The 26,386-nt window shown below is 47.4% G+C and overlaps 1 protein-coding gene across 5 annotated transcripts in view; it reads left to right on the forward strand.

The window, feature by feature from the left end:
* Positions 1-26,386, forward strand: part of MINDY4 (MINDY lysine 48 deubiquitinase 4) — a 118,982-nt gene that overhangs the window by 36,247 nt on the left and 56,349 nt on the right. For all 5 annotated transcript variants that reach the window (XM_068549250.1, XM_068549251.1, XM_068549252.1 and 2 more), the window contains exons 6-8: positions 19,046-19,104; positions 24,206-24,312; positions 25,843-25,959. In XM_068549250.1, the coding sequence (XP_068405351.1) occupies positions 19,046-19,104; positions 24,206-24,312; positions 25,843-25,959 (283 nt within the window). The remainder of the gene's footprint in view (positions 1-19,045; positions 19,105-24,205; positions 24,313-25,842; positions 25,960-26,386) is intronic.

Genomic DNA, 26,386 nt, shown 5'->3' on the forward strand with positions numbered 1-26,386 from the left:
TCACCAACCAACCAACACAACCCATCACAACTGTGATGTCCAATATTGAAGTCATCTTGAATGTTGCCTTCTTTAGGAAGCCTTTCTGATCTCTTCCCTGCTCCTATACCTGGACGTGATCCCCTTCTCATACCTCTCATAGCACATGTCACACTGGAGACCTGACAGGCTACCATGTTTCTCCTTCTGGATTGTCAGCCACCTGAGTATGGGGTTAAGTCGCCTGTGACCCTGCCTCCCTCAATTTTGCTCAGAATTGTTCCAAACGTATTGGATGGAGCTGAATTATTGGCATGGCCTTGTGGGAGGGGGAGGTGAAATGTGAAGTCTTCCCCTTCATTCAAGGGACACACAGGAGAGTGGGACTAGTGATTTAGCAAACAGGAAAGTCACCTAAAAATAGGAGGCAGATCTGTCCCAGAGCCAGATGGTTGGTGCCCACTGAGGTGCCATAGGATCTTAGAGGGGGTGGTGCTGTTCCTGGGCTGGGCCTTGAAGTCTGAGCGGGGTTGGAACAGACCAGTTGGGGGCCAGCCAAGGGCCTCACTGCTGTGCCTGACATACTCATCGCTCTTCTGCACCTTCCTCCAAGCCTGAGATTCTGGGGGGAAAGTTTGCTTGTGTCCCCAGGGATCTCATTCCTAAAGACTAAAGCAGCTCCCTTGCTCTTCCTCAGCCCCCCTTTTTTTTTTCTGGGGCCTGCATTGGGTTTTGCTGCATTTGCAGACATTTTTGGGTAATGTGCACTTATGGTGGCTCATGGAGAAAGAGCGTAATCTCATAGCTTTCCTAAGGATTGGGAAAGGGCACTGATTTAGGGAAAAGATGGGCATCCTTGTTCTCACCCCAAGTATAACTCTGATAGGCTGGCTACCTTGGGGCCTGGGTGGAGTGAGCTGAAGTCTTTCCCCTGCCAAATCCTGTTGCATCCTGCTAGAGTGGATCTTCCCTCGTGACTCCTCAGCTGGTTTTCCTAAACAGTGGCCATGACTCACTTGGGCTGGTGCCTCCACCTTGGAAAGATGGCCTTCGATGCTGAGTTCTGTCAGGGGCATTTGGGGCAGAATTCTTCAAATCACAAAGATGACCCGCCAGGGCAGTTTCCTGTGTAGCTGGATTCTGTGTGTGTGCCTCATTCCAGAAAATTCTACTTTGTTTTCTCTGCTCATTGCACAAGATGTTACTAAAACCATGGGATTCCTTCCATTTCCCGTAAGGACCGGTTTTGCGGCCATGGGTCCCTCAGAAGTAGAGCCTCTTCCTGATAGAGTAAACAGTTTTTGATCTCTATGTAAATACCTGTTATTTAATTTTATTCAGTTCAACAATGCATTTATGGAGTTCTCTTGCTTGTTCGAATAGTGCTGGGGAGAGATGCTGAAGATGCGGCTCTTGCCCCAAAGAGGCCGAGACCTCCATACACATAAAATCATGATTAAGAACAAAAAAAAAGAAAAGAAAGTGACAAGCGGACAGGGCAGGTGCCATGGAGCTGGAGTCTAGATTGTTTGAAGGGTAATTAAGCTGTTGATATTTATTGAATACTCATTCTGTTGCAAGAGCATTCAATGTATTACCTCATTTAATTCTGACAGCAACACTAGGAGGGGTATCAGCTCTGTTTTACAGATGGGAAAACTGAGGCACAGAATTACCAACCAGCCTGAGTTCATGCAGGCAGTCTGGCTCTAGGGACCTCAGTCTTAACCCCTATCCTCAAGCCCCTGTCTGAGGAAGAAGGACTGATGGGGAGCTGACATGGGCGAGGACTTAGAAGGTTGGTCTGGTGATTCAGGGAGTGGACGCATGCCAAGCTGAGGGGCCAGTGTGATCAAGTGTGAAGAGGCGGGTGAGGTGGTGTAGCTGGAACCCAGGGCATGTGTGGGGACCAGGAGGAGAGGAGACTGGAGGACTGGACAGTGCTTGAGAGCCAAGCTAAAGAGCAGTAGAGAGGAACAGAAAGGTTCCTCGAATTTTTGGTTAGGTGGTGGTTGTTTTTTTTAGCTGGTTAGAGCTGTGCTTTAGGGAGACTAGTCCAGGGGCGCTGCAGGACTGAGAAGGGTGACCAGTAGCAGGAATCTGACCTAGAAAGTGGGGTGGGCCCTGACCCGACTGTACCAGAGGGGCGAGGAGCAGGGGATCTGGGAGGAGAATCCTTGGGACTTGGTGTGCAGGGAGGTTGTGGGCTTGGAGGGCCGGGAGGCTGGGCATGCAGACGGCAGGGAGAGGGGACCCGACGGGGGAGGCACTGGGTCAGGAAGCAGATGAAGAGGCTGTTCCTGGAGATGTCCAGTGGAGCTGTTGTTTCCACAGTCAGGAGTGGGGCAGAAACGCAGATCCTGGGCAATGTTGCATGAGAGGTTGGGAGGGGGCATCTGGGAGGGGCTGGCACGGGGCTGAGAGCTGAAGTCCTTGGAGGGCTGGATATGGCCAAAGGTGCAGGATAAAGGTGCCAAGGTCAGAATCCTGCAACGGGAGAGCCACATGTTTGATGTGGTAAGGAAGAGGGGTGGTCAGAGCAGAGGAGGACTCGGGAGGTGAGGGAGGAGAGGGTCTCCAGGAAGCAGGAGGTGTGGGCAGCTTCACACCCTTAGCAGGGAGATTGGAAACGTCACTAGGTCTGGTGACAGAGTGGCTTTGGAGAGAGCACTTCCAGTAGGGACTGGGGGCAGAAGGTCACCTGCAGCAGGGTGAGGACACGCACGAAAGCATGCAGCTTTTTAAAAGAAGTTAGAGGGCTTCCCTGGTGGTGCAGTGGTTAAGAATCCGCCTGCCAATGCAGGGGACATGGGTTCGAGCCCTGGTCCGGGAAGATCCCACATGCCGTGGAGCAGCTAAGCCCTTGTAGCCACAACTACTGAAGCCTGTACACCTGGAGTCCGTGCGCCGGAACAAGAGAAGCCACCGCAGTGAGAATCACGCTCACCGCAACGAAGAGTAGCCCCCGCTCGCCGCAACCAGAGAAAGCCCGTGCGCAGCAACAAAGACCCAACGCAGCCAAAAATAAATAAATCTGTAAAAAAAAAAAAAAAAGAAGTTAGAGGGGATGAGAGGCATAGGGACAGGATGGCAGCTCAAGAGGGTAGAGGGTTAGGGCACAGGGTCTTTCTTTCCAGGATGGGAGAGATAGGAGCACATTTGTAAGCCAAGGGCTGGGCGGCAGGAGCAGAGGGGAGAAACTGATCATTCATAGAGACTCTGAGGAGACAGGAAGTGTGTGCCTGGGCGGGCCCGGGAGCGGGCAGAGGCCACAGTAGCCAGATTCATTTTCTGCCAAGCTCCACAATGATAATTGATATCCGTAATGACGGGCCCGGGGCATTACAAGTTCCCAAAGTACCTTTTAAATCCTCAGTGAAAGAGCCAATTCTGCTCAGCAGAGTTTCTGAGTTATTTGAAATTTATTCCAATTAAGCAAATCTTTGTTAAGTTACTGAGGACTGCTGTTTGGGAAACATTGCATTTTATTGTATTCTGAGACTTTGCAAGGTGGCTCTCCATCTTTAATATATTTAGTAACTCAGCATGGTGAGGTTGAAAGGGCCCGAGATTTAGAATTGGACAGATCTGTCCCTTATTAACAGGGTGACCTTGGGCACAGTGTGTGTGTGTTTTCAAAAAAATCTTTACAACTAACTTTCTTCATCTAAAAAATGGGATGACATACCTACTTTTACGTTTATGTTATCTTTATGTTATGAAGAGTAAATGAAATAATGTATGTAAAACATTTGGCCCACAGTAGCTACTTTAATAAATACTTGCTTTCTTTGCTACTATTTAGTTAGCCCAAACACCCTGTTTCTTGAACGGATGGACGTGTTCCTGAATAAATGAACATTTTGTAAGAAAGGGATGGGAAGTGAGATTAGAGGCGGATTATGCGAGATGGTGATGGTTAAAGAGAAAAGTTCAGCCCCATTGTGTGGGCTACAGCCAAGGGCAGTGAGGAGCGTGGGCTGGGTTCCCTGACTCAGGCACGGAGCAGGCCCTCCTCCGCAGGGTGTGTCCACCCTGTACACTGAGGGCCCAGGTGAGGCGGGGGCCACTTGGATGAGCGCTCCCACCTTTCTTTTTTTCCAGAAGCTCTCCTGAGGCCAGGCCTGGACGGTGGGCTGGCACAGTGAGCTGCCCTTGCCTGGACCCACAGGGCTGTGGTCCACACTCCCACGGCTTCTGCTCCAGGCCTGGGGATTCATTAGATTCCTTGATGGAGTGTAGCGAAAGGGGAAGTCCATGATGGAGGATGGCGTTCCTATAATTGATGATGACGCTTCCTTTGCTCCCAGTGTCACTTTGTTTGGCCTTCTCCCTTCTTCTTTTGAATGAGAAAAAAAAAAAAAATTGAGCAAACTAAAAAAGTCAGTGATGGAAACCAAACCAAGTACCTATCTATCTGGGGACTGGAGGCTCTTTTGCAAGGCTTAGAGCTGCCTCGTTTTTCTTATTCACCTCTTCATGGAGCAATGACACATTGAGTGTTCATGTTCCAGAAGCTACTATCCAGAGGGCAGATGAACTTATAAGGGCATTTCAACAAGTGTCTAGGAGCCAGAGCCAGAAGCTGCCAAGGAAATCCAGCCACACGCCTGTATAACCCAGAGCCTCTTCTCCCCCCACCCTACACAGTGTATTAAAAGAAGGAGAGAGAAGTTGAAAGTATCCATGTTAGATAAAAACCAAAAACGGACCTGGCCCATTAAAGACATTATGACTGATTTATCATTCTTCTTTTTCAAGAAAATAACTCCAAAATGGTACACTTATCAGACGCAGGAATCTGGGAGAGCTTAAACAAGGATCCTGGTTTTAAAAAGTGTTGTCCTACAAATAAACCCCCCATGGATTTCGTAGAAGGCTGTTATTGTTCTTAAGAGTTAGGCTGATGTAATATCTGCAACTTGCTTTCAGATGGTCCAGCAAAAAAAAAAAAAAAAATGTGTGTGTATGTGTGTATTTGGAGAGAGAGAGAAGGAGAAGTAGAGAGGGAAAGCAAATAAGGCAAAATATTAACAATTTGTCACTGTAAGTGAGGGGTATGCCAGTGTTATGGTATTAATCCATTCAATTTTCCTGTAGGTTTAACACTTTTCAAAATAAAAGGGGAAAGTCTGTATGGAACAAATAGGAAAAATGAAGAGTCAATAGGATCTATTTTTTGTCTCTCAGTAAAGTCCATGAAGAATGTAATAGGGTCATAGTGGGTCACTATGGAATGGTGGCATCCGGGTGAGGTGACGGTACAGACACAAGGCTAGCCCAGGAGACACCGAGGAATCACCCCAACACAGCCCCTTCCTTGTTGTATATGGGCATCCTCGAGCCCTTTGACCTCCAAAGAACCAGTGGCTGTGACAGAAACAAGAGCTCATATATGTTTTCCAGATGCACAGAAAGCAGCTTCTTTTGGTGTCATCCTGGTGGGCACTGCGAAGCCCATTCCTACCCTCCCTCACCAGATCCATCCTCCCCCACCCACGCTGTTGGGCCTGGAATGCGCACGCCCACAGCCTGGCCGCATCTTCCGGCTCCATACCTTCCGGATGTTTTCTCGAAACTCACAGTTCCTTGATTACACCCACATCGTGAAGCTCAACGTGACATTTCCAACAGGAGACTGCCCGACGTGGGTCCAGCTGCTTCACATGGTTTTTCTATTTGTCCTGGAAAAAGCTCCAGATACCTTTGGTCAAAGCTCTTCCCGTTGGCTGTGCTCCTTGGGACCATTGCTCGCCCACACGGTCCAGCAGGGGCTGCAGTCTGCAAGTCCCTGCACGTCCACCCTGCCAGGGATAGGTAACCTTGGCAGAAGGGAGTGGCCTTGAGAAGCAAGGACTCCAGGGGGGGTTTTGGAGGGCGTGTGCTTTCAGTCTCCTGCCTGTGTTGTTTGCATTTAGATCCCTAGAAACCAAGGGAGTCAGAGCCTTGCCAAAGGACTTCATTCCACTTCTGCAGAAGTTCCACTCTTAAGGAGAAAAGAGAATGTGCTGCTTTGATTTTTTTTTTTTTTTTCCCTCCTTGCAAACTCACATGGAATATTGTTACCTCTTAAGGATCTGGGAAGGAATACTTGCCCTGTGCTAAAATTCTCAGTCCCCACATCCTGACTTCTTTGTGAGGTGGGTCCTGCGCTCCCCTGCTTTGGGGCTCATGGAAAGTTCCAGCACAGATCCCCCACCTTTGAGCAGCTGTGCTTATCCACATCCCAGCTCCCACTGAATACCCGCCCCCTGCCAGGCTCTCCACCTGAGAAACCCTCATTAGAGGCAGGGGTGGTAACCCCAGAGGGGTGGGGAGGAAAGGCTCCCACACTCTGGTTGGTACCCGAGGACCCTCACACCTCATTTCAAGTGCAGGCACTACCTGGAGAGGCACAGGGAGGCCACCTAGCTGGCCCAGGGACACATCTAATTTTAGCCCAGGGTGTGCGTGTCCTGACGGGGGCTGGCTCACCCATGGAAATTCCACAGCTCTCCGGTTTTATGTGTGTGAGTGGTGTAATGCTCAAAGTTTGCAAAGCTCAATAGGGTTTAAAGCAACATTTCTTTCTCCTTTTTCTAAGAAATGCCCAGAAAACAATCAGTCCTCTGTGTTTTTGGTGTAAGTCAAAATTTCCTAGAGATTCCGTTTTTGTGTGTGTGATTGGGCAGCATGGGGTGGAAGAAAGGGGCGCTCCATGAGCCAGTCTTGGCTGGACCTTTCTCTGTACGAACTTGGACAAGACAGTTACAGGGTGTCTGGGGCGGAGGAGACTTTGGGACATCTCTTGGTATAGTGGGTCACTGGGAACTCATGGATCAGCCAAATAAAAAAGAAAACAAAAGAACAAACTCCTTGGGTTCAGGTTCAGATCCAAACGTTGTGAGCCTGAAACTTACACAGTTTGGGTGCCTCTTGAAGACAAAGAATATAAAATTACCTCATTTTTGCAAATCTGACAAAAATAGAAGACCATGCCAACATGTGCTAGGGCCTCTTGGAGGGGCCTGTGCAAGGGAGGGTCCCTGAAGCTTAAGCCCCATTAACTTCATGGTAAATCAGACACTATTCAGGTCGTTATTATTTTTCTGGCTAAGTAAGAATATTAAAACAAGTTTGTAAAATTTAAATATAGATATAATCTTGAAAGGAAAGTCCAACCTTTGAAATGAATAAATTAAGCCTCAAGAAAGATTCACAGTATCGTATGGTCCCCATTTGGCCATAGATCTGTGTGCCACGGACTGGTTTGTGTTGGACGATTTTCGATTTTCTGAGCCTCAATGTCTTCATTTTTGAAAGTAAGGCTAAAAAGTCCCTTTGCTACCCCGCACACAGGCTTTTTGTGAGAAGTAAATTAAAAACTGTGCCTTCAAAGTGCTTGGTAAAGTAGAAATAAACACCCAGATAAACAATTCCTATTGTAAGGACAAAACTTAGAACCCTTAGAATGTCACAGAGAAGACAGTGGAAGCCCAGGGAAGGTGAAGATTCATCCATGTCTGCTTGGGGAAAGACAGGAGCTCCAGAAAAAAAGTTAAGCGTACTCCTCCTCACCCTTTCTAAAAGTAAACGAACCCCAGTTGCTTTGTTTTCAAATTGATATGAAGTTAACCTCGGATCCAGACAGTATTGTTTCAGACTTGCTGCTTATGGCTCTTTTATTAATGCTTATGCAGGGGAACGTTTTGTGAGTTTAAAATGAAAATATTTCTTCTCAGAAGTTGTTTTACGCCACCCTTTGGCATATTTTACCAAACAGAACCTAAGTGGGTTTAATGTTTAATGGGACTTGGGAGAAGTCGGCCTCTCTCGTTGGGACAGCTCCTTCCCTGGATGCGTTGTCCTTTATTAGGACAGTGAAGAGCAGTCATGGTGCCAAAAAGCAGTTTCTCCTAGCAGCCAAGTAAACATCTTCGCACAGCTTTCCAATCCGCGATGGAAACCAGCGGCAACTCTTACGTAATGTCTTTCAGGCGCACGTTAGAACCTTCCCTTTTATAACTCCAAGTGTGACTTTAGAACTCCTGGGACTGGGCCAAGGTTGTAGAGGCAATCCTTTCCATCCTGTGCTGTCACACTAGCCTCAGGGAGGGCGGGGCCCGGGGGAATCTTTGTCTCTGACGGAACCATCCTATTAGGCCCTCACTCCGCTGCCGGGAGCCCTAATCAGGGGCAGCCTTAGTGATCCCACCTGCTGGGTGTGCAGTCTGGGGCTCACACCGGGAGGGGGCGGGGCTCACGGTGTGGGCCCGTTACCACATCATGTCTCTCGCTCCATCCCTGGTCACTGGGCTCATCCAGCATCTCACAACGGCTGGGCTTGGCTGAGCTACGCAGCCAAGTGCTGGTGGGCAGAGCGGAGGAGGCAAGACCAAGAGGAAGGAAGATCGTGGGCTAGCAACAGTTCGGGTGAATGAGTGGTTACTCAGTGGATCTGGCCGTGTCCCAGAGGTGCACTCCATAGAGACCACTTGTCCTTCAAGAGGGTGTTTTTCTTTCCCTGGAGCCACCTTTTCACCTCCCGTTGAGCAATGCCTGCCTCTCAGCACCAGTTGCCACGTGGAGCTGAGCTCAGCCACACCCGGGAAACTGCAGGCTGTGAGAAGGGCAGAGAGACAGGAGCTGGAGGAGCCTCCAATCCTCCTAGTGGGCATCCCTTACGGGAAGAGCGACCAGCCGGTCCCAGTGCATTCTGGGTCTTAAGAAAACACTGTCAGTGGCGCCAACATCTAGCATGGGATAGATGAAAATGAGCTAAGGTGAGAGTCTGGAGCCTGACATTCTATTTCTGCTTTGCCCACGACCCAGGGGTTCTTGGTAGAAGCTCTGCCTCCCATTCCCACCCCTGACAGACTAGATGGTCTGGGTTAGCCCTTCTAGCCCTTCCAGATGGATGAGGCTTATCTAGGTGAACCCTGAGTACTCCTCAGCTTCCAGAGGGAGCATCCATTAAACACCAGTTGTATGCCAAGGCCTCGTGCCAAACTGGGAGAATAACATGAAGGAAGGTCACATCTGGTACAGTTTTGTTTTGCCAGTTGTGTGCCCATGCAGGAACCCTCCCAGTCTGATAACTTGGTGACCGGGGTAAATTTCTTCTCTGTTCCTGAAATGTGCCAGAATCCAGCCCAACTCAGGGAAGGAGAAATGTTGGACTTGGTTTTGGATCTTGCTCTAGCTGTGCACACTTCTGGCCAAGGATGTTTGCCAAAGCCTGTGGGGAGGGGTGCATACGGAAAGAGAGTTAAGCTGAGAAACCATCACCCTCAAAGAACAATGGTTCAGGAGGCGAGAGTACAACGTGTGTTCTCTCCAGCTCGACAGGCTGAGCCGATTGCTTTTCCAGGAGGATGCAGGGCCATCAGGGACCCCTCCCCTCCCAGTCCGTTCTCACCGGGCGATCCCTATCTTTGTCCAACCTTTGTCCAGCCCGGATGAGGGAGTCTTGGGTATGCAACCCAATTCCCAATTAAAGTTTTTCACTAGTTTCAGGAAGATAATTTATTTGGGCTGAATTGCTAAGGCAGATTGCTTTCACAGTATTCCAGGCAGAGCACTTTCTCACAGGAAATCTCAGACCAGGCAGTTCCAGTCAGGTTTTCCACATCCTTAAGAGAAAAGAGAGAGGAAAACAAAAAGATTCCTTTTATATGTTGACGGTCAACAGCTGGAGAACTGGCAACTGCCAGGTATAAAACTGAGATCTGTGCACGTTATGACTTCTTGATAACCCAGCCCTTAATGAGACCTCATGTTCTTTGATGGCTTAATTTTAAAAAGGCCTGTGGATGTGACAGCCCAGGGAGGTGGAGCGCTTCCTGAGGCTGGGACGTGGATCCCCTCGGGCTGAGCACTGGGAGGTGGAGACACTGGAGGAGCCCCCTTCCTCTCTCCAGAGCGCGGTTTCCTCATCTGTAAAACCAAAGGTTATGGCAGGTGACTCCTGAGAGCCTTCCAGGTCTAACTCACCATGATTCTGTACCTTGTCTTCATCTGGGGGAGCTTGGCTGAGCCTCTGCAGGAAGCCAAAGGGCAGGAAAGTCAAAAGAAGAAATCTTTTCTTCTCTGGAGAATGTTTTTAAAAGTTCTTTTTACATTAGTTTGCCGTCAGGGATCCACCTCACTAAGGCTTACCCCTCCTGAAGTTCAGTCTTTGATAAGAGCCTTTAAATCACAAGGGTTGTGCAGAGTCACCATTGGGAAGGCAGGGAAGGAACACGACACAGCACAGCCGTTCCTCCCAGGGTGCCTCCTAGGTGCATGCCAAGCGCACAGACGGCCAAACAGCGCCTGTGGGTGGGCGTGCGGTGGGCCCGAAGAGCTGAAACCCAAAATCACTGGAGGTGATGGCCCTTGCAGCTTCACAAAGATGATCCTGGTCAAAGGGAAGTTGAGACGTGAGACAATCAGTCTATTGCCAGATGATGCCAGTCTTCTCTGGCACGAGCTGGACCTGCGGCTCATCTGTCCGGTTTCGGTATGTCCATTGACAACTGCACAGCTCTCTGCTTCATTACCATCGAACCTTCTTGTTTATTCCAAAAGGATGTTCTGTTTGAAGCAGGGTAGTAGAAAGAGTGGTGAACCTGGGTCAGGAAACCTGGACTCTGGCCCTGGGGTTGTCAGTTTCACTTGTCTCATTATACTGCCTCTAGCATATCTCTGGTATAGTTCTGAATCTCGTGGGATAATGGACATCCTCATCAGGCTACTGCCTCCAGTGGGGAAGCTTCCAAAGCTTCAGTGTTAGGATGCTCTGTAGGCTTCAAATATGTACATATCAAGTAAAGCAAAACCCTTCCCTTCCCTTGAGCTTGCTAAGTTTTTATTTTTTTAATTTATATGAGTATTTATTTTTATCAAATACTTTTTCTGCGTCTATTGAGATTGTTTTACATGTCTTCCCTCTTTTGGGGAACTTCTAGGTTTTCTAGGGAATTATTAGATTTTCTAATGTCAAAATATTCTTGCATACCTACTTGGTCAACATTTTTTTCAAACTCATGGCTGATGAAGTGGTCTTTTATTTTAGTTCATAGTTTTGCACTTACATTTACAAGTGTTAGGTTTTTGGAATCAAGGTTATACTTGCGTCATTAATCATCATCATCTCAGCTAACACATAGTAGTTACTCTGTCGGATACTATTCTCAGCATTCGATATATTAACTTGTTGAATTCTCACCACAAACGTTTGAGGTAGGACTATTATTAACCATTCTACAGAGGTTCATGATGGCTAAGTTTTCATGTTGAATCGCTCCTTTTGTTATTCTGCAACAAGTAGGTTTATCACTAATAATGCTTTTTATCGGAAAGTTTATTTTTATCCGATAGCATTTAGCTACATTTGCATTTAAATGGTTGGCATACAAGTGATATATTTTTTCCCCACGCTTTACTGTTTTCCTTTGTGTCATGTATCATGTGAAACAGCATATTGCTAATTTAAAAAATCAATCTGAGTGTGTCTGTCTTTTAACTGGCAAGTTTAATTTATTCACCTTTATTATAGTTACTGATATACTTGAATTCATTTGTCCTGTTATATTTTGAACGTTGATTTTGCCATACTTTTACTTTCTTTTTTTCCTTTTTTTTTTTTAAAGATTTTATTTGATGCGGACCATTTTTAAAGTCTTTATTGAACTTGTTACAATATTGCTTCTGTTTTATGTTTTTTGGTTTTCGAGCTTGTACCCCCTGCATTGGAAGGCTAAGTTTTAACCACTGGACCGCCAGGGAAGTCCCTTCCTTTCTTTTTTAACTTAACCATTTTAAAGTGAACAATCCAGGGGCATTTAGTGCATTCACAAATTTGTGTAACCACCACCTCTACCTAGTTCTAAGACATTTTCTTCTCTTCAAAGTAAAATCTCTTCCTATTAAGCAGTTTCTCCCCATTCCTCCCACTCCCAGCCCCCGGAAACCACCAATCCACAATATTTCACATAAATGGAATCATATGTGATCTTTTGTCTCTGGCTTCTTTCACTTAACATAATGGTTTTTTTGTTTTTGTTTTTTATAAATTTATTTATTTTATTTATTTTTATTTTTGGCTGCGTTGTGTCTTCGTTGCTGCTCATGGGCTTTTCTCTAGTTACGGCGAGCGGGGGCTACTCTTCGTTGCAGTGCGCGGGCTTCTCACTGCAGTCGCTTCTCTTGTTGCAGAGCACGGGCTGTAGGCACGCAGGCTTCAGTAGTTGTGGCACGCGGGCTCAGTAGTTGTGGTGCATGGGCTTAGTTGCTCTGCGGCATGTGGGATCTTCCCGGACCAGGGCTCGAACCTGTGTCCCCTGCATTGGCAGGCGGATTCTTAACCACTGTGCCACCAGGGAAGCCCTAACATAATGTTTTTGAGATTTATCCATGTTGTAGCATGTATCAGTACTTCAGTCTTTTTTATGGTGGATTAGTATTTCATTGTGTGATGTATAACATTTTGTTTATCCACTCATCCATTGGTGGACATTTGTGTTATTTCCACCTTTTGGCTATTGAGAATAGTGCTGTTATGAAGGTGTGTCCCTGTTTTCAGTTCTTTTGGCTATATACCTAGGAGTGGAATTGCAGGGTCATATGTTAATTCTATGTTTAACTTTTTGAGGAACTGCCAAACTGTTTTTCACAATGGCACTTTCTTGTGAATTAACTGATATGTGTTCTCTTTTCTTCTGCTTTCTGACTTGGAAGTTACATACTATCTTTTTTACTCTTTTAATGTTTACTCTTAAATTTTGATCATAATTGACTTAAAGTTTTAAGTTTAATCAATATCTCTACCCCCTCAAAAAATGCAAAGATTTTAGAAAACTTTAATTCTGATCATTTCCCCTTCCCAGGTTCCCTGTTTATTATTGTCTAGTATTATCCCTTTGTTTTCAACTCCCTCCAGATTAGTTGCTATTGTTATTATTTTTATTGTCAGCTCTTATTTAGGTTTATCTAAATGTTCACAGATTTCTTTTCTGCCATTGCTTGCTGCATCCTGCTCTTTATTTCTGGGTTCAGTTTTCTTCTCCTGAAGTAAGTCCCTTAGTCGTGCATTCAGTGAAGGTCTGTGATGGTAAACTTTTTTAGTCTTTGTCTGAAAATGTTTTCATTTTGTCCTTACCTTTAATATTTTGAATAGTAAAGATGTCTTTTGTTAAAGTAATTGTTGTTTATGGATGATCTATCTACCTTTTCTCTAAGATTTTTCTCATTGTCTTTGGTATTCTGGTAGTTTTAAGATGACATATCTAGGTGTGCATTTACTTTCATGTGTATCATTTGAGACTTATTATGTTTCTCTGAGGATTCATGTCTGGTAGGTTCTTAGCAATTATCTTTTCAATAATCTCCTTTCTCACGTTCTCTTTATTCTTTCCTTCTGGAACTCCTTTTAGATGTATATTGGACTTAAAATTTTTTCCCTCCATGTCTCTTATTCGTTCTTTCATGTATTTCATCTCTCTTCTGATTGAGTTGCATTCTGAGTAAATGTCATCTGATTGTTCCTAGTAATTTATTATCTCTTCACTGTATCTAATCTCCTTTTTTAAGTTTACCATAAGTTTCCCCCAACTTTAAAAAAGTTCTAACCCATAGAAAAGTTGAAAGAATCGTACGTGAAACCTACCTTCTGCAATTCTAAGATTTTTTTTGCACTTGTTTTCTCTCTCTTTCTTTCTCTCTCCTCTTTTTCCCTCCCCCACATTTTTGATGATTGATTGAAAGTAAAATTCAGATGTCATGGCATTTCACCCCTAACTATTTCCGCTTGCATCTCCTAAGGACAAGAACATAACCACAGCACCATCATCACGTCCAAGAAATTTCACATTGACTCAGTAACATCTGCTAACATAAAGCCCATAATCAAATCTCTCCCAAATGGCTCCAAAGCGTTCTTTGAGACTTTAGTTTTTCAACCCAGGATCCATTTAAGGTTCACTCGTATTTGGTTGCCATGTCTCTCTAATCTCTTTTACTCTCAAACAATTTCCCTCCTTTTCCAGTTTTTCATGATGAATGTAGGCTTGGTGTCTCACAGAATGACCACATTCTAGATTTATCTGTTTCATTATTGGGTATATGTTAAACAATCTTTGACAAGGGCAATACATATGTGATGTGGTGTACTTCCTGTTACATCACATCAGGAGCACAGGGATGTCAGTTCGTTTTATTTTGGCTGGGTCAGTCTGTTAGGGTTTTGCCAATCTCTCTGTTACTGGAATTAATAAGGAATCTGTAACTTTCAGACCATATGAATATCCTGTGCCTCAGAAACCTTTTAACCCATGGTTTGAACATCCATTGGTGATCTTTTCCCATATTAGGAATTTATAAAATGGCGATTTTCTAACTTTTGTCATTTTATCGTTCCTTTTCCATTTATTAGTTGACAGTGTTTTACAGAGAAGAGCTTTCTGTTATCTATCCCTGCTCTCCTTCCTCCTCTAGTAGCAGACTCGTGGATTTAAAAGATATGTATTTAATATGCTATTATCCATCACCATCATTATATGCCCCAGAGTTTTCTTATTTCCGTGACTGTATTTGCTTTTCAGAGTTGCCCATTCTTTTCTCAGAGTGTCTGTATTTCTTTTTGCATGATTTCCATTCCTTTTATAAAAAGTTCCCCTACTCTCTCTAATTACAGCCTCTTTTAGATTGCTGTTCTATTATCTCAAGTTCTTAGGAATCCTACTTGCTGTGTCAGTTGGCTTTCACTTACGGTGGATTGTTTTCTCACATATTTAACAGTTTTTTGTTTTGAGCATATTTTCAGTGGGACTTAAAAAAAAACAAAAAACCCTCTCTCCCCCGGGAAATCTTGTGTGACCTGCTTTGTAGAAGTGCCCCTCCAGATAATTTTACATGGTGTGCTGGCATATCACTGGCTCGGGAAAATTTTATGTAAATTTCTTATGTTCTGGATTCTTGTGCTGCATGAGTGGGGCCAATCCACACTGGCTTCAGTGTTTCCATCAAATAGAATATATAGTAAGTGATCAATATCTTTCTTCTCATGGAATATCTTTCTTTTGTAATCATAACTAATTTAGCCAAGTATCCAGTACCAAACACAGAGGAAGGAGCATCTCCTTGTCTGATTTTAAGGCTAAGAGCTGGTGAACTCTTCTGAGTGTTGGGTGTGTAAGCAGTTGAGCATCTTCAAGAATAACGTGACCCAGGCACGTCAGACCTCTCAGAGCCCCTGCTCCTGGTCATGTTCCACAGCGAGTGGTCTTGCTCAGGCTTTCCCCAAGGTACAGATGAGGCACCTGATACCCACAGAGGTAGGTGACTTGCCCAAGGTCACTCAGAGTCGGGGGATCAGAGGCAAGAACTCTGGTCTCTGAGTGGCTCTTTCTACCCACCCAAGACCCAGTTGTCCAGGGATTGAGCCCTGGCCCTACGTAGCCCCCGACACCTGCGGTGCCCTGGCCCTTGCCCCTCCCTTGGGGGCACAAAGAGGAGCTTGGCTGGGAGGTGGAGACCTCAGACCCAGCAGGCAAGCGCGTGTTTACAGCCTGGCTCCCGAGGATTTATTAGATGCGCACTTTGACACATGTCTCCAGGTTATATGCACTATCGCATTTTAAAAAAGTGTTTTGAATCCTTGATTTATCTTTTTGTCATTGTTTTTCATAATAGTTTTCACTCAAAGGCAAGAACATGCTTTTAAACTGACCTTTTAAACTTTGTAATGCTTATGCCACAAAGGGACACATAAAAGGAACAATAGGGCATTCCCTAAGTGTGAGCATTACTGAAGTCTCCTCTGGTGAAGAGATCTATGGGAAACGGCACAAAGCATCTGAGCTGGGCTCTCGCAGCTGATGGATGGCCTCAGGGTGGACGTCTCATGACCGGGAAGAGGCCCAGCTGTACCCTACACAGCAGGAACATCGTCCCCACCCTCTCCCCACGGCTCGTGGCCATCCGCGTGCCCGTGCGGCTTTGCCCTTGGGAGCCAAGGGGACAACTTGGGAGGTTTGGACTTTGTCTCCCGGTCCACAGGAAGCCGGGGAGGGTTCTGGGCAGGGAAAGGAAGCATAAAATAGAAAAAAGAGCAAAACAGAGCATTTGGAGCCGGCGGCCTGGGTTTGAGCCCTGGCTCTGGCACTTCTAAGCTGTGTGACCCGTGTGAATCACCTAGCTTGTGTGAGGGTCCCTCTGGTATTGGCACCCATGTATGGAGCAGTGACTCGGTGCTGGGCACGCAGGATACAGAGGCAATCAAGAGAACCTCACAGTCCTTTGTTCCTCCTTGATTGTTTCTCTTACTGTGTGTATTAGTTTCCCACGGCTGCTACAACAAATTACCACAATTTAGTGACTTAAAACAACATGAATTTATTATCTCACTGTTCTGGAAGACTGAAGTCCGAAATCAGTTCCACTGGGCGAAAGTCAAGGTGTTGGCAGGGCTAGTTCTTTAACAACTAGAATCTGTTTCCTTGCCTTTTTCAGCTTCTAGTGACCACCCGCATTTCTCGGCTTGTGACCCTTCTTCTATCTTCAAAGTGCATCACTTCAACCTCTGTCTCCATCATCATCCTACCTCTCTTCTTCTGTGTCAGATCTCCTTCTGCCTCCCTACTATAAGGACACTTGTGATTAGGTTGCCCCCACCCGGATAATCCAGGCTGCTTTCTTCCATTTCAAGATCTTTAACTTAATCTCATTTGCAAAGTTCTTTTTGCCATAGAAGGTACCATTTTCCATTTCCAGGGATTAGGATGCAGATATCTTTGGGGACCATTATCCAGCCTACCACAGCATGTCATATTGCAATTTATGTCTGTTTATTATACACAACTGGGTCTCCCTGGGGCAGGGAGACAGACCTGCTGGACAGCTGCCACATGTTTGCTAAGTGAGTGAAGAAATGAATGACTGCATGCTTTGGATTTGAGAAGAAGGTAACATTCCAACGGGGCTGTAGAGGATGAGTGTGAGTTTGCCAAAGGATATTCTAGCTGGAGTGAACAGCTTGTGAAAAGGTGTGGAGGCGTGGGCTGAGAGGTTAGCCTGGAGGACATGCAGGTGGAGTGGGAGAGTGCAGAGGGAGGTGATGCTGGAGTGGTAGGTAGCCAGGTCACAGGCAGCCCAGAGGGCACACTTATGGGCTTGGGTTTTGTCTTATGAGGAAGCAATATATGTCATGGTTGCTGCCATTATCTTGGGAGTCATTGCTTGGGTTCAAATCCCTGTGCTGCCCTTATTTGCTGTGTAACTCTGGGGAGATTACTGGACCTCTCTGAGACTCAGTGCCCTGACTACTTCCTAAGGCTCTTTTGAGGAGCAGATGACTTTTGATGCTTGCAAAGCCCTTAGCACAGTGCCTGCAACAGTCAAAGGAATCAGAAAGTATTTGCCACTATAATTGCCATCATTTTTATAAATATGATGTCTCTTGTTGACAATGATGTTGGGGGGCCTTGGAAGAATTTCAGCCAGGCCGTGGCATGGTCAGATTTGCTTTCCAGAAAGATGCCTTTGACACTCATGTGAAGATGTGGGGACCAGCACGGGGTGGGGCATCACACGGGGGGTCAGGAAACCAGTTAGGGGTCTGTGAGGGTGATCTGGGTGAGAGACGAAGAGGCAGAGAGCAGAGATGGGTCCAAGAGAGATGTTGTCGCCATCGGGGTGTTCCAGAGATGTCTTTACTCCTGATGTTCCCGGCTCAAAATGGTTCAAGGTGGCTTTTAGAGACCATCTAGCACCTGCGCCTCAGTCCTTGCTTTTCAGACACCTTGCCTTAGTCTCTGGGTGAAATAGTGACACAGGGGACAGAAGGGATGGGACTCAGGTCCTCGGCTTTAGTGGCAGTGAGGATGGGGGTGGGGAGAGGTGTGGCTGGCTGGCGGAGGCTTCTGATGAAAGTGCAGCTCCTTATTGCTGGGCCCTGGGGAGGGGGGCACAGCGTCTGTGTTGACCCCCCTCCCCTCTACATCCTCCTGCTGCCCCTCTGTGCCTTAGCTCCTCTTTCCAGCTTGTTCTTTCACCATTCCCCACAAGAACACTTGCAGCATCCTGGTAGCCTGGGGCGTAGGAATTTTGTGATTCTGAGTTGAGGATGAGGGGCTGCCTGGGAGGGAGGGGGAGGAGCTCTGTGTTCCAGCGCCAGAGGAAGAAACCCGGAGTCCAGAGCAGTACGTGCTCAGGGATTCGGTACTGCGCGTCCTCCGTGGTCTTCCACTCACGCCCCTTCATACATCTTCAGGAGGAAGCCAATTCAATAGAACCTACCGTGGCAAGATTATGATTGTTACTTCAATCATATCTTAGCCTGCAAGGATGTTGGAGGAAAATATATTTCAATGCCACGTTCAAAAGAGCTGTCATTTTTAGCATTGTAAATAGATTTTTCAAGGGGGTGATGTAATGTTGTTATTTTTAATACATTCTTTTTAAAAAATGATTTTACTTTAGTTCAGATCGATGCATGCTGGAGGGAAAAAAGATCCCAAGAGAGCTGAAATACAGGTGGGCCATTTAAAGAAAGCTCTGTGTGCACATCTCTGAATTTACAAGTCAGGATCACAGTATGTATTCTTTGGTGCATTCTTGAGGTTTCTGATAAATGGCTGCTGATAGCTTTACAAGAAAGCTGGGAGAAAGGAAACAAACAAAAAAATGAGATAAGAAAATCTGTGCAGTGATTACAGGAACTTGATGTGTGTGTGTGTGTGTGTGTGTGTGCACGTGCACGTGTGAATGTGTTTCCCAGCAGTATTACAGTGGCATCAGCAAATTAGCTTGCATTCGGTTCTCGGGAAGTGTCAAACTACAGGGTCCATCATCCTATATTGGCTGGTGTGTGCGTGTGTACAGAATTGAAAAGCGCCCCAGAGGTGATTTGGTCCCATCCGATATGGAACCTGTGGCTCAGTGAGGGAGAGTGCTGGTGCAAGGCACACACAGAACAGCCTGGCCAGAGCTGGAGAGAACCCACCTCCTGAAGAGCCCCATCCAGTGCTCCTCCCACTCTTCTCTGCTGTTTGCATTTCTCTGTCATTCTCCTATGGTACATTGACATTTCCTTTTTTTTTTTTTCTAGGAATAATCAGTTGCCAGCATCCAGCAAGGTCGATGGTGAGCTGGGTGTGCTGCAGCTTGGTGGGTACCACTGGGGCCTCTGTGCTGTGCCCATCAGGGCCCAGGAGGTCTTCATTTGGTCTGTCTGGGAGGCAGTGGGTGGTAGCGCTCTCTGCTGGCCTGAGGGGGGGGCGGTGCTCCTTTCTTCCCACCTGACCTCAGGAAGGAGGGGCTGGCCCGGTGGGTAGAGCAGGCTTCTCTCTTTTTTGGTTGATGTCCAAATCCGTCTTCCACTGCCTATCTCTCCCAGAGAAATCCTATAAGAAGTCTGGACATTTCTAGATCCACACTGGGAGAGAGGGGGCAGAAAAGCCTTTTCTGCATTTGGAGGTTCTTTTAGGGTTACTCAGAACCTATAGAAGTCTCTAGAAGACAGTGCTCAGTCAAAATATTAGTATATCTCTGCCTGGAGAAGCCCATCCTTTAAACATTTTCCCCCACGTATCCCTGAGGAGTAAAATACAAATCGTGAGGCACATCAGTGCACAAACCTTTAGTGTTCAGATCAGTGCCCTTTCACATGTGTATACATCTGTGTACCTCCTCTGCAAGATCTAGATAAGAACATGTCCATCCACTCTTTCATTTTGAAGCCATCTTTTTTTTTTTCTCTTTCTGGAATTCTCTACTCCCCAAAGACTGACGTGTTTGCAGGCCTTGGCAAAAGCCAAGAATAGAATAAAGGAGGACAACCAAGGACCAGACATGAAAGGACAAGGCTTGAGTGCCATTGACCTTTGCTCTCCTCCTGGAAGCCAGCAATTTACCTGTTGGACCATTTTGCCGTACAAGAGCTGAGAGCTGTTCACACCCTTTTCGTCTCCTTTTAAGCACTCCCTTTAACATGAAGGAAGAAAGCAGCTCGCCCTTTAGAAGTGACTTGTGTGAGACATGCTGTCTGACAGTTTGCTTTGATGAAGTTGAAAGGCAGGGGCAGGCCTCCGAATGATGGAGGCAGGGGTTTGTTTATTCTGCTTAGTTCTCCTCAGAGGTAAGAGTTCCTCAGAGGTTTGGGTTTTTTTTGTTTTTTGTTTTTTGTTTTTTTATTTTTGGCTGCGTTGGGTCTTCGTTGCTGCACACGGGCTTTCTCTAGTTGCGGCGAGCGGGGGCTACTCTTCGTTGCACTGTGTGGGCTTCTCATTGCGGTGGCTTCTCTTGTTGTGGAGCACGGGCTCTAGGCGTGCGGGCTTCAGTAGTTGTGGCACGCGGGCTCAGTAGTTGTGGCGCACGGACTCAGTAGTTATGGCTCACAGGCTCTAGAGCGCAGGCTCAGTAGTTTTGACACACGGGCTTAGTCGCTCTGTGGCATGTGGGATCTTCCCGGACCAGGGCTTGAACCTGTGTCCCCTGCATTGGCAGGCGGATTCTTAACCACTGCGCTGCCAGGGAAGCCCCCTCGGAGTTTTAATCATCAGAAATGGCTGGTGGGATCATTTGGCCCACCCAGGAAGGGGCAGATTTCATTGGGCACACGGCTGTGCAGAATGAAGCCCGGAGCCGGGAAAGGCTGGCATCCGAAGCCTTTCTGTGAAGCGCTTTAAGATTTTTTAATGAAAGCCACTCCTGTTTGGACATAAAGTGAAGCAGTTCCCGGCCTTGGGAACCCAGAGGGCTTCTATTGGGAGGAAGGCTTTTAGCAATTCTCTCAGAACCCAGCTGTTTGAAGTGTGTGTGCCTTTTCCGGAGGGAGGCCGACCCCTCTTTGCTGGTGGCTCAGCTGACGATTTAGAGAAGAGGACGGAGATAAAAGATAAGAGGGCATGCAACCAAGTCACCCAGAGAAAGGGGAAGAGAAGTTTGGGGTGGGGGGTCAGAAACAAGGAATAGCATTCCCTTCCCCATCCCAACTCATCTTTCTTTGGTTCAAGTCAGCAAACTTTGGTTAGCATTACATGCCTGGGCACATACAGGGCTGTCAAAGCACTCTTCATCACCGTGATGAAAAGTGGCCTTGCCTTCTTGGAGGGTGGGGCTGGCTGAGATGAAGGAATAGAGGTGACCCCTGATAGCAACATGCAAAGTGGATGACCAGCAGCTCCTCACTGCTTCAGGAGGTGAGTAGGCCAAGTCTGTGGTGGGTTCCACAAGTTTCCATAGTGAGGTGGCATTTAGACTGGGCTTTGACGGATGAGCAAGGTCTTGTCAAGCACAGATGTGAAGTGAACGATGTCTGAGGCCATCTCTGGATGTGCGTGGAGGATGGATTTTAGGGGCAGGAGTCTGCATGTTTGGGAGACCCTGGTGAGGGTCTCTTGGAATAGTCCAAAGAAGAGGTGCTTGGGGCCCTGTTCTATCTGGGGAAATCCTATAGGTATTTCAAGACCCTGATCAAATATTTACCTCTTAGGGGAAGCTTCCCTGACCCTTTAAGGCAGAATTATTTGCCTCTTCCCCTCTGCTCTTATAACCTTTGCACCCGTCTCCATTTTAGCACTAACGTCATGTTCTTTGTTTGGGGCTCTGTCTCCCCCTCTAGGCAGTGAGCTCCTTGAAGGCAGGGGTGGTGTTTTCACCATCTCTGGACCTCCTCCGTCCCACATAACCAGTGGCACATCATGCGTGTTCAGTAAAGTGCTTGATGAACAAATAGAAAAATGACAACGCATTCCTGTAACAGTGGGGAGAGAAAGGGCGGGGGACAGCGTATGAGGATTCTGGAGGCAGGATAATTTGGAGGCTGGAGCAGCGTGGCTTGTGGGAGAGGGTTGAGGTTTTGGCCTGGGTCCCTGGTGGAGGGTTGGGGAGATGGAGTCTTATCAAAATGGAAGCCTGGAAGGGTTCTGTGCTGAGAATCCTGAGTCCGGGGCATTGGGGCACTTCCAGGAGAAGATATCTTGCAGTCAGTGTGAAGTACTGGGTGGGAACCTGGAAAGAGATATACGGGCCTCTATTAAGTACTACCAAGTATATGTATATGTTTTCCTCCAAAGGGTAAATAAAATGGTATGGGAAACAAAATCCCTTGCTTCTTTTCAACCAGGCATTTACACCAGGGCCTTAAAAATAGCATTTTCAAGCCACTGGCGTTTGCAGCTGGTTTTGTCTGCTTGGCCAACATGTCATGCTGGAGTGCTTTGTTTTCCTTTGCACGGCCATCCCGCCACATCTGGACCTGCCTCATGGTCCCGAACCAACTCCCTGCACGGACGCCAGCTGCCTCCTGGCAAAAACCGAGGGAGGCTGCCTCTTCCTGGGGGCTCCATCAGTCAGCTCCCCTTGGGCCCCCAGCCTCCAGCCTCAGACTTAGTTCATGGGGCTCAAGCAGAGCACATTTCAGCCCTGGTTCCCTTCAGGACAGCCTTAGACTAAACAGAAGCCTCCAAATAGGCTTAAATCCTGCCCGCTCTGGGCCTCCAGGAAGCAGTCTGGCTGAGGCATCACAAGGACCCTTCAGGGCCTGGCGGAATCACTCAGTTACTCTCCCGCTCTGTTCTGGCCCTCAGATGCCTGGGATTGGATTAATCACACATCTCTGTTACTTAATTAACATTCTCAGTATTGATCTTTGCGAAGCCCGCTCATTGGTCTCCCTCTTGCCTTTCCTTCCTGATTTCCCTTTAGCCTCATGCTACACTCCCATGACCCTTGTCTCCATAAGCAACCACTCTCATGTATTTAGGGATTCCTTTTTGCTTGTGTATGTTCTTGCAAAAATGTTTAGTGTTGTTTTGTGTGCGTGTGTTTATAATGGATGTAAAATCGTGTTATGTTATACATCCCATTTGCTTTCTTACTTTCTCTACCCAGAGCCATGTTTTCAAGACCCGTGTGTGTTGCTGGGTGAACATCTGGTCTTTATTTCAGGTGTTTTTGTAAGGCCATGGTCACAGGGTGGCTTTTTTAGAGACCCTAACTAAGAAAGGTTCTCATTTAAATTCCAGACTTGTTTAAAAATTTTGTTTCACCCTAAAGGTAAAATCTGTCTGCATTTCAGTGGGCCGAGCCTCTAGGAGTTGGCCTCGTGCTGTGCCTGGTCCTTCTCCAGGGGAGAAAAGGAGGCTGTAGAATAAGATTTATGGCACGTGTTCTGGGGATGTTGGCCTTTGCACACCGTCTCAGATGATGCGGGGCAGGGACTGTGACATTTCTGTAGTCCCAGATGCACAGAATTATGGCAGGCACTGTTGGTTTCTATACAGTGTGGCGTGCTTTTTAAATAAGCATTTAACCTTGGGGAAAGGGGGGTGGAAAAAGTCTCCAGAGGTTCTCTGGAGACCAGCCTGCCCAGCTTTGCCAGCATAATTGCCTTGGGTTGTTTTCACTTGGGTCCTGCATCTGAGGGTTCTGGTAGATGCTGCGGCAGTGCGTATAATGGCGAGAGGCAGCCTCACCTGGCTGGGAAGGCACAGGCTGGTGCTGCCAACACCCACGCTGGGACCCTCTCTGGGCCTCAGTCCCCCCAGCTTTGGGAATGTGACTTAGTGTCCCTTCTGGCTGGAGGTCCAGGGAGGTCTGACCGGCAGGATGGCAGAGCAATTAGCAATTATTCTATCTCTGCAACTTTCCATCTGTGTGACTTCTGGTCAGTTACTTAACTTCTCTAAGCCTGTTTCCTCATCTTTAAATGGGGATGATGATAGTTACTCTCTCGTGGAGCTGTTCTGGGGCTTAGATGATAAAACACAGATGGTAAGTAAATGAAAGCCACAATAGTGATCATCTATTATAACTGTTATTATTCTCTCAGGAAGGGCGGCATTGTCTTTCCTAATTCCGCCGTCTTCATGTTTGTCCTCAGGGGGACAGATCTGTGGGTCACATCCACCTTTTGTAAGAATTGTGTCTGAGCCAGGCTTTTCTGGGCCTGACTCGACAGCTTAGGCCTAGGCCCTTGTTTCTGCATGTCCACAAGCAGAGCTTTCTAGTGGACTGATAGCCAGGTCCCATCTGCCAGCATCCTTGGACCAGTGTGGGGTGACAAGGAGCAAGGGCTTTCACTTTGCCTTTTTCCTTCTGATGAAGGCTTGGGAGCCTCAGCGGGGACGGGGGGTGGATGGTGGAGGAGCCCTCCTCTCATTCCAACCACCTCAAGACTCATCAGTGTCCTGGGTGTTAAATGGCTTCCTAGTCTGTTGTCTGTGAGTCATAACAAGGAGCTCACGTGGCCACGGTTTTCTTTCAGAGGATGTGGAGGATGAATTGGTAAGGGAAGAAGTCATCCTGTCTCCCATCCCATCAATGCTCAAGCTGCAAGTAGAGTCAAAGCCCATCGACCTCTCAGTGGCAAAGGTAGGTGTCAGCTGAAAAGTGCGAGGTGATGTGTCTGGATTTGAGTTGGTGTGGACGAGGTGATTTTCATCTCTCTGGCTCCATTCATCCTGTTATAACCTCTCAGTCACTGTTAAAATGGAAATTTGAGTGTGATATGGAAGAAAACCTGAATGGAGGGAAAGTCAGGAAAACGAGGGCCTAGTCCCGGCATCTCCCTCTCCTTCTCTGAGACAAAAGGTGAGAATACAACCTCTTCCCATTCAAACATTCCAGGATCCAGCTTTTCTTTTGGTCCAGAGCTCTGCTTCACCATGTCCGCAAACCGGTAGCTCCAGGGTTGCGATGGGAACAGGATAATTGTCCTCATTAGCTTGACTGTGCTCCTGCACTGGTCCCCTGAGCTGGGCTCAGGCTGGGCCACAGTGAGGGAAGGACAGGAAAGTGTTACCAATTCCTCAGCGCCACCTGGGTTCCCACCAGTGACCTCCTGGGTTCACACCAGTGACCTCCTGGGTTCCCACCAGTGACCTCCTGGAGTCACAGGACTTCGGGAGCCGGTTCCTGGCCTTAGCAGCCTCCTCTGCGGGGATATCCTGGATTCCTCACCATCTCTGCTGCCACAGGGCCTCGCCCTTCTCCGTGGCCAGCGGTTCCTGCAGGATGGAATGTTGCTCCTGCTGTCCTCCACTGGCTTTTCAGCCAGGATCCAGGAGGGAAAAATAAAACTCCTGGGGACACAGCTGACCCTGTTCTCTTCCTGCTTACCAAGTATTTACTCAGCACGCAGGTGAAAAGTCAAAGGTTTTTCTAGAGGTTTTGTCCCTCCCCATCCTTCTCCTCCTTTTCCCTTCCTTCTTTTGAAACCACAGGGAGAGGGTCAGACCCAGTTAAGTGGCCCCAAGCCTGGGAGTAAGTGCTCTGGTTGGCTGTAGCCACAGGGCTCTGGTTCTCTGCAGTGGGTACTGCTGTCTTGGGAAGGCTTCTCAGAGGCCTCTAAAGACCACCCAGTAGTAGCATCCCCAAAAGCAGCTGAAAATACCGAGGCCCACACAGAGAAAGGAGGACCCAGGACACATGGTGTCCACAGCAAGCAGGACCCAGGTTTCCAGGCTCGTAACCCTGTGACCTGGCAACCATACTGTGCCTAGCTGGGAGCTGTCATTCTGTGATTGAGAGAATAGACATGGGCTTCAGCCAGAGAACTCAAGGTCCTATAGTTTCTAGGCTCTTGGGAAACTCAGTCCAAATACATGGATGACTGTAGTTGGTGCAAGAAGGGGAACCAAGCCCTGACAGACGAATTTACCCACCCCTGTCTCCTGGTAAGGTTTACAGATATTCCAGACGTAAGACCCTGAGGGTCCATTTTCTCTTTCCTCAAATATGAGAAGAATGGGTTTGCAAAATGAAAAGAAAATAGATTACCCTGCTGGAAAACAGACTACCCTGCTAGAATTCAAGACCAGCTCCTGTGGGAATGCAAACACCCAGCAGTGTACTGTTGTTTGCTTTTAAAACAACCAATACAATTCTCTCTTCTTTTGACAGGACATAAAGACCATTCTGTTTGGTTCCAGCTTCTGCTGTTTCAATGAAGAGTGGAAACTTCAGAGTTTTTCCTTTAACGACTCAGCGTCATTAAAATATGGCATCGTGCAGAACAAGGCAGGTTGTTTTTAAGTGCCCCCGGGGACCCTGCTGTGGGCCCATCATGGACAGGGGCACACGTCCCCCAGTTTGGTAAATCCTGTGGGTGTTGCCTGCGCCAGCCCCTCATTTGCTGAGTTGTCACCCAGGGCAGGAACTTCACGTGTGGCTGGCAGAGCAGAGCGGGGCAACATGACCGCTGCCGTGGGGGGTGCATGATGCTGGAGGGGAGAGGGAGCAGGAGGGGGCCCTGTGTCCTGTCAGGGGTACCAGAGAGGGTCCTTAAGCTAAGTATTGAGAGATGATTTTGCAGGTGGAGCTGGAGAAAGGACACTGGAGGCAGGGGGCAGCATGAACAAAGGGAGGCTGTGTGAAAATACAGGGACTGCAGGAAGGGGCAAAAGTCTCAAGCGTGAGGACCAGAAGTGTGCGGGGAGGATATGAT

This window comes from Eschrichtius robustus, chromosome 8 (genome assembly GCF_028021215.1).
Source record: "Eschrichtius robustus isolate mEscRob2 chromosome 8, mEscRob2.pri, whole genome shotgun sequence".
NCBI classification, from domain to species: Eukaryota; Metazoa; Chordata; class Mammalia; order Artiodactyla; family Eschrichtiidae; genus Eschrichtius; species Eschrichtius robustus.